Consider the following 8,204-nt stretch of genomic DNA (forward strand, 5'->3'; position numbering starts at 1 on the left):
CATCGTCATATATTATATATACGCACTTCATCATTCTTTCTCACTCTTTCTACCTCAGACTCTCCCTCGGCTCAGCCTATCTGCACGATGTCAACGTTTTGACATACTGTAAGAAATGGCCCGTGGCCGAAAATCCGTTTTTTGGAACGCAATTATAATTATATATATAATTATATGAACAGCAAGGAATACCAGACGGCGTTGACGGGAGCCGTTTGTCAACCGTGTTTGTGGTAATGTGGTAACGCACACACACATACACACCCGCACACAGACATATATCACACGAGCGCGAGCGACGGTCACGTGTCGTTTACACGGCGTTAAAACCACCGCTGCGTTCAAGGAGACAAATGCGCACATTTTTCGTGAAATCCCACGAAAAGACGGCCCAGCATGTATATTATTATTATTACGTATGTATAGGAGGCGCCTCTTGTAATGTTATTAATTGCGTTAATTAACACGCGAACACACATTCCCGACACGTGTTTCCGTTTCATCGAAACAACTGTTTTTTCACTTATCCACAAAGACGAAATCGGACACCCTCTATAATATTTTAAACATTGTATAGGTAATACAACTGTACGTCTATATAGTCTGTACATATGCCATATACTTATAAATACCTATAATATATGTGTAGACGACAACCCGCAAATGACGATATATATTATGATATGATCGAAGAAGAGACAATGAATTTAACAAATAAATTATAAGCTTTATACTTTCTTACTTACCTATATCTGGTTATCGTGCGTTTTGAAGGTATTTAGTATATTACTAATTATTATGATAATTTAGTAGCATAAACTGTTATAAGTACATTTTTGGATTCCGTTTTTGCATTCCTCGACTATGGTTACGCTGAATCTATCAAGTGTCAGATTTTTCAAACTAAGATCCCTGGGTCTTCCGGAAAATTAAATTTTTATACATTTTTAAGTCCGTGATATTACCTATTTTAATGAGTGATGATAACAAATCTTACTAAGCCATCGATGGACAACGATGAAACATAAATACCAACATGAAAACATCGTCATAAGTACTTATTGGCTATTGCACATTTTATCGCTAAATACAATTATTATTTTTTACAATTTTTTATAATTATTATTGTTACAGACTCTCAAAGTATTTTTCGCAATACCATTCTTGTGTCTTTTACAATATTATAGAACAAGATACGATTTCGCTCGTACTAAACCGTTTTGTGTGAAACGCACCTAATACTTAACAGAGCGAAAAGAATATCAGTTTTAAGAGTTTAATCGTACACAATGAGTGAATAATATGTACCGTATATCACGTTTTTTAAAAAGAAATGTTACCTTGCAATAAATATACTTATTACTATATTTACAATTTAATCACTATTTAAAAAATTGTAAGTTGCAAAATTGCATATATGTTACCTAGAAGTTAATACCTAATAAAAATATATTTTCTTTTTGGATTAAATTAATATTTTTTTTTCATAAAACTTTAAACTTTTAGAATAAAACATAATATTTGGTGTCTATCAACTTAAAAATGGATATGCATTTTAAATATACATATATTTAAATTTTGTACTTGATAGTTTGTATATTTTAATCAATATTTTATCAGTATATTTTACATTTTTTTTTATATAGATATAATAAAATGTTATTTAGGTACGCCTTAAAGTATGAACTATGAAGTAATTACAACTTTTGTTCAATTAGTTACTAAATATAACACGTAAAACCTAATATTTTATAATACCTTTACAATTTACAACGATAAAATTATTTTTGAAAATATATATTTTTACAATGTTTAATATACATCAATAATAGTCAATAGTTTTTTGACTTTGAACAACAAAATAAAGCTGTCACTTCAATTTTTATCTATACATAAGGCGTCTTTAATGGTATTATCAATACTATACTATATTGTTTTGATGTTTAAAGTTATTATTCTTACACATAACCATGAGTTATATTTATTTTTAATTATATTATATACGGCTGTATACCAACACGTGTATCTAACCATTTTTTATTTTGTATTTCAATTAGTAAATCGTTTTCATTAACTATTATCACAGAAGAATTAATTATTAAAACATTATTATACATTACTATCTATTTAGTATTTATATATAGGTACCTGTTTGGAAAATCAAAATTCGAAAACACAATATAGACAGATAAACAAATCCAGCGTAAGAATTTTTGAAATTTTATTGACTAAGGCAAAACACGACGGCTAAATCACAAGAGACACTGTGCGCGACGTAAAGGCGGTTTTTCTGCTGCACCCGGTCTGCGGCGAATCGACCGGTCTTCGTTTCCGCCGATCGAACTGGCGTTTGTGGGGGGGGGGAGAGGGTCACGGGCGCATGGCCAACACGATGTTGTAAAGGACGTTGGCTTCGGTCAGCAAGACGACGGTCTGGGCGCCCAGGTCACTGAGCAGCGGGTCAACGGCGGCCAGCAGCGGCCGGTAGTACGCCAGCAGGTCGGCCACGAACGCCTCGATGACGGCCACGTGGCCGGTGCGGCTCAGCAGGGGGGGCGCGGGCGCGTCCGGCTGCAGTGATCGGTAGTAGTGTCGAACGGCCATGCGGTTCTCCAGCACACGTTTCATGTGGTCGGCACAGCTGCCCCACAGCCGACCGTCTTCGTCGAGCGCGGTCGGTGGATAGTACCACGGGCCACCGGTGCCGGCACCCGTCGTACCGGCCAACCGGACGTTGTCGCGGAGCAGGTTTACCGCGGCCGCGGCCGCTACTTCAGTCTCGGCCGTGTAAGTCATCGCGCGGCGAGCTGAGACCTTAAATAGTGTTGGCGGTGATGGTTGACCGTCGTCGAACGAGTGTCGTTGCAGTTCCGGCTTCCGAGTTCCGAGTCGTCGCGGGCGCGGCAGCAGCTGAAAAGCGTACAATGATAATATCGTGATGGCGACGAAATGAAGTCAATTGTACGGAATTAGGCACGTGTATAACATGAGCGCGGGAAAAAGCCGATCCTATTGTGTTGTTATCGGTTATTAACGGCGGTATACTTTATGGTACGTAATACGTATTAATTATATTATTTACTACTGGTACGACAGATATTGTAGAAACTAGAAACGATTACAACGAAGACGCGTATGATAATATTATTATATTATAATTTATTTGAGTGTATAACATTATACAACAATAGTTTTCAACGGAGAACCAGATTGCTGGTATGTGGTAGGTGATAACAACTTGTACGCCATAGATTGTTTAATAATTAATTGTTTTACGAGCAACCGCCTACGCAGTTCGATCGTTGCCGCCATAGCACGAAACCATTTCAATGTAAACCACATCTGTCCTGCAGTTAGCCCACTACACTATCATAACCACTATCTATTTGTGTCTTAGACCCGTGATTATAACAAAAATGATTCTTGTTGTTACTCGTCACAATGTCTTAAAATATATTATAAAACCATGAAGATTAGAGTATGGATTCACAGAATTCCGTATTTTTTATCAATGATATAATTAGTTTTATTTTGCTATAGACTATTTATGAATTTTAATACAAATTCCAAAAACGATTTCATATTATTAATATTATGATAAAAAATTTTAAATAAGAAAAATAAAATAATAGTGTTGAATGTTTGTGGAAAAATATTAACATTTTATTAAATTATTCAGAAATATGCAGATACTATAATCCTATCGTATGCAGGATATACTTGCTACTGTATTAATTTCTACTTCGTACGATATTATAACTATGATTATTCTAATACTGAAATTCCATTTGAATAATAAAAAAAAATACAATTACAATTACAATTACTAATTACCGAATATACTACTTATTTTGTAAAGATATACGTTAGTATAATGAACAAACAGTGTGACGAGTCTGTGTATCATCCAAATTTGTGTCCAATAATTTATCACCAAATGATTGACAAAAATTCAAAATTATTGACATACCTATATACATTATATATACTAATGTACAAAGGTATATACGTTTATAGTGTGCTTGATAACGCCAAAAACTTTTAAAAATTAATCAAAATATTTTTTAGATTTTATAACATTAACAAGTTACAAGATTAGTTAAGATAAATTCTATGACCATAAGATCGACCACAACAAACGATTATTGTGATTGTCTTCGAATATAATATACCTCATAAACTCACATGCAGATATGCAGCATATTTTGAAGCCATATTACAATACAATTTTCAGTCTGTATATACGCCAGTGTTTGGCAAACTCAAGGGTTGGGACAAATTTCACAATAAAAATGCCTAAATATATAAAATTATTAATTAATATACCAATTCCTATATTGGTGTAAGCCATGGGCGTGAAAGCACATCCACGCTGTAATAAGGCATGACAGCGAATTGCAGTAGGTATCTACGTAAAACAGTGTTGTAATGCGAGTTTCTTATAATTATAAAATATACTTACCCCAAAAAACACAAAATATGTATTTGAATAATACCTCAACTACAATCATTATAACCTTAAAATAAAATCTATGAATTTAAGTTATTTATAGAATGTTTACATAATAAGTACATATATTTAATTAGCATAGTAATATAACTACATACTAAAATGTAAAACCTAAATAATATTATTAATTATATATCACATACTTGATTAAGTATTTTGTAATAAATTTGTATTGTTTACCGAGAAACGTATATTAGAGTACTTACTTATTATCGAAAAGGTTCTAAACTACGTAAATATAATAAACAGTTCACATCGATCCTTGAAAATCTTATTCTATTAATATACATCCCAGTCATCCCACCCTCAATTACTTTAAACTTAATAGGAATTCTGAGCTCTAAGTACTTGAAAAACACCTCAAAATCTGCGTACATTCCTAGTAATATACTGTAAATTTTAAAACTTTACTCCTCTATTAAAAAAAAAAACCTCTCCCCTGAAAAAATTAAACAATAAAAACAAACATTTATTTATATAATTTATACGATTCTTTCATATTTTACTTCAATAATATATAACATATATCATCTTGTAATATTAATAAGCATTAGGTAAGCCATAAAATATAAATGAATGAATACTAAAATTATAAAAAATCATTTTCATGTATAAATTCGTAATATTTTCGAAAAACGAGTACAATTGCATGCAATTAACACTATTTTTAATGATATTAAGTCAATGGACCAAAAAAGAATACCTACTAGCTACTGTCTAATAAAAAATAGTAAGTACATGGATCACCATAAAAATAATACATGTTATGTAATTGTGTAGTTGAGTAGTTCAACACTCCATATTATAAAAAATATTAATAATTATAATACATTATAACATTAATAAAAGTTTATGATTAATTTGATCATTGATTATTAATAGAAAATATGTATGAATATTGAATTGAATAATTAACTATATTGATGCAATAATAATTGTACGTAACTTTAAACAACATTGTAATATAATTATATAAATAACATATTTTTCAAAACCACTTGGTGCGTCCTAAGCGTGTTTGAACTCTTTGTTCGTTGTTGATGCGCGAATATATTTTGCTAACAATATTTTAAGTTTCCAGCTCGTACAGGCGTACAAAAATTCACTTGTTCTAATAAGACATACTTTAAAACTCGTTTTTTTTTTCTTAATAATAATAATAATTTAATATTCATTACATCATACATGCCGAACCGTTGCTCATTTGATTATAAAGCCACAACGACGCGTTATTTTTATTCACAAAAAACAAAACGATAACTTTCAAGATTGGCGAAAACATCACTACAAAACGCCAGAAAAATACCGTCTATATTCAAAGCAAACACATTTTTGAATTTAGCAGTTACATAATACGTTTGTACACGCTGTCGCTATAACTGCGGTTTCATGTTTTCAAACTTGAAATCATCTATTAGAATAATACATTGCTTTATCGTATTCACAAACAAAACTTCAAACCATTTCGCACGTGCACTACAGAAGCGTACATAATTCAATAGAGAAAAAATTTTCAAAATTCGATTAAACTTACAAACGAAATCCGCTTTTTCCGCAATGACATATACCAAAATGACCAATGAGACAACAACCATTATATATTATGGATTGGTGTATAGAAAAATGAAATGTTATACCACTTATCAAAACGATTATGATTATTATTTGGTATTATTTTTTTTTTTTCTTATGTCTAATATTAAATGCATAAGTAACCCGACAACATTTTTGTGTTCGCGCGCGCGAGACAGCAATTATAACTCTCTCACGGTGTTCTCTTCACATCCATGTTACCACGCATCCATAATGCGTATATGCGTATTTGTGTGTGTGTGAGTATACATATTATAATAAACCTAATATACTATACAGGTATAGAATGATGTCGGGTGGGCGTGTTCTCGCCCTTATGTTCTAATACATAATCGTTAACCGAAAATAAAAAAACTGCACGAAAACAATAGGCTAGTAGTTTATTTTTTATTTTTTATTTTTTGTCTACTGTTATTATTATTGTAATATTATTATAATATTGTTCTCTCTGCCGCGCTCACGTCCGCTGGGGTCACGACGGCCGGCGTTTATAGGTAGGTACATCCCGCAGAAAGCTACCTAAATAATAAAATCGAATTTGATTTATCGATTTGTGGCTGGCCCATGATCGTTGTCTATAATATACGAGTATATTATCCAATAGCTAGTACTAACGTACCATAAAATCGGTACTGAAAACGTTCATCGAATATTTTCTAAATTATTTAGGTACGTATAGGTACTCAACGCGCGTGATTCATTTCGAACATCTATTTTTTAAGATTTGTTTTGTTTTATTTGGTGTTGGTGCCGAAACGCGAATGGTTCGTAGTCCGTAGACAACGTTATTATTATATTAAATTATATTACCATAATCATTACAATCTTTGTCAATATAATTTCGCGTGGGAGGTACACTTTTATATAATAATTTAAACGACATCGCGAAATATTTAGCATGGTTTATGCTAGTTTTATTCTGTTATTTTTTCAGACCGGAGTTTTAAATAATATACAATATCACCCGGAGGCTGAAATGAACGTAAATCATATTATAATATCACATCATGCAGTTTGTGGTAATCGGTATTTTAGAATAATTCTGCTTTAGTGCAGAATACGAAATCAAAAAAAAAAAAAAAAATACGGTTTAAGCGATTTAAAAAAAAAAAGACGAGTAAGAGAGCGTATCTTACAGTGATAAAAAAAAACAAAATCACTTCAAGGCATAAGAAATGACGTGTGCCTATGCTATATACACATATATATATATATATGGTATTATGCGGGGAACACGGTAAAATATTATAATACAATATACGATGACGGACCGCCCTGAATAAAGCAACCAATTATTATTATCAAAACGGTGCGTTTAGAGATCGTTGTTGCGTTAAAAATGAAAAGACCTTTGACAAAGGACGATGAAACGTATTATAATACTATATGCCTACACCATTATACAAATATATATATGACGTAGAACCGTGATGTGGAAAGGACAATCACAAAAGAAAGCATGCGGTTGCTAATTATTATATACTTACCAGGTCGGCGCGTTTCGGTTGTAGTGTTGTTGCCGTGTGGGCCTCTGCTGCTGTAAAGACGCATCGAGACGATCTCGACAACACGAACAAATGATTTTTACGACTCTGATCGACTTTGAATAAAAAACAAAAAATAAAACATGACGTCCAACAACCGTGATAACGATGTACGCCGTGGATTAATGATTAATGTCATATTGCTACCACGTGTACTTAAAAGCTAGCTGTTCGGATGTGATATTTCCGCGACCCCGTAAGTATAACATTATATTATATTATTATTTTACCTAAATTTAGTGCAAGTTATTGATACATATAAAATCCTCGTTCCTATATGAGTATCTCAAATTGTAAATTCTGATAAACTGCAATATATTAATCAGAAATAACAATAGGAATTTCAAATAGTACTTATAAATTGATTTTTTAATTTTTATTAAAAAAAAAAAAAACAAAAAAAATTTATTTTATAATATATCATAGCACAACATTAAACTGATATAATATAATATAATAATAGCATAGGTAATTAATGTATAAATGAAAGAGAGGTTAAGAAAACTTTAAAAAATCCGTGTATATATATATATATATGTATGAAATTTGTCTTAATG

At 31.9% G+C, this 8,204-nt stretch overlaps 1 protein-coding gene across 1 annotated transcript; it reads right to left on the reverse strand.

Annotated features, from left to right (window-relative positions):
* Nucleotides 1-2,204: 2,204 nt before the first annotated feature.
* On the reverse strand, nt 2,205-3,131 carry LOC112602187. Its single transcript, XM_025350146.1, has one exon. The coding sequence runs from the start codon at nt 2,794-2,796 to the stop codon at nt 2,371-2,373; it is 426 nt and encodes a 141-aa protein (XP_025205931.1). The 5' UTR covers nt 2,797-3,131; the 3' UTR covers nt 2,205-2,370.
* Nucleotides 3,132-8,204: the final 5,073 nt, after the last annotated feature.

Source organism: Melanaphis sacchari, unplaced genomic scaffold (assembly GCF_002803265.2).
Source record: "Melanaphis sacchari strain LSU unplaced genomic scaffold, SCAv2.0 Contig84_pilon_pilon, whole genome shotgun sequence".
NCBI classification, from domain to species: domain Eukaryota; kingdom Metazoa; phylum Arthropoda; class Insecta; order Hemiptera; family Aphididae; genus Melanaphis; species Melanaphis sacchari.

Excerpts from the sequence above, each read along its gene's own strand:
- LOC112602187 (XM_025350146.1), bottom strand. The coding sequence starts at position 2,796 with ATGACTTACACGGCCGAGACTGAAGTAGCGGCCGCGGCCGCGGTAAAC.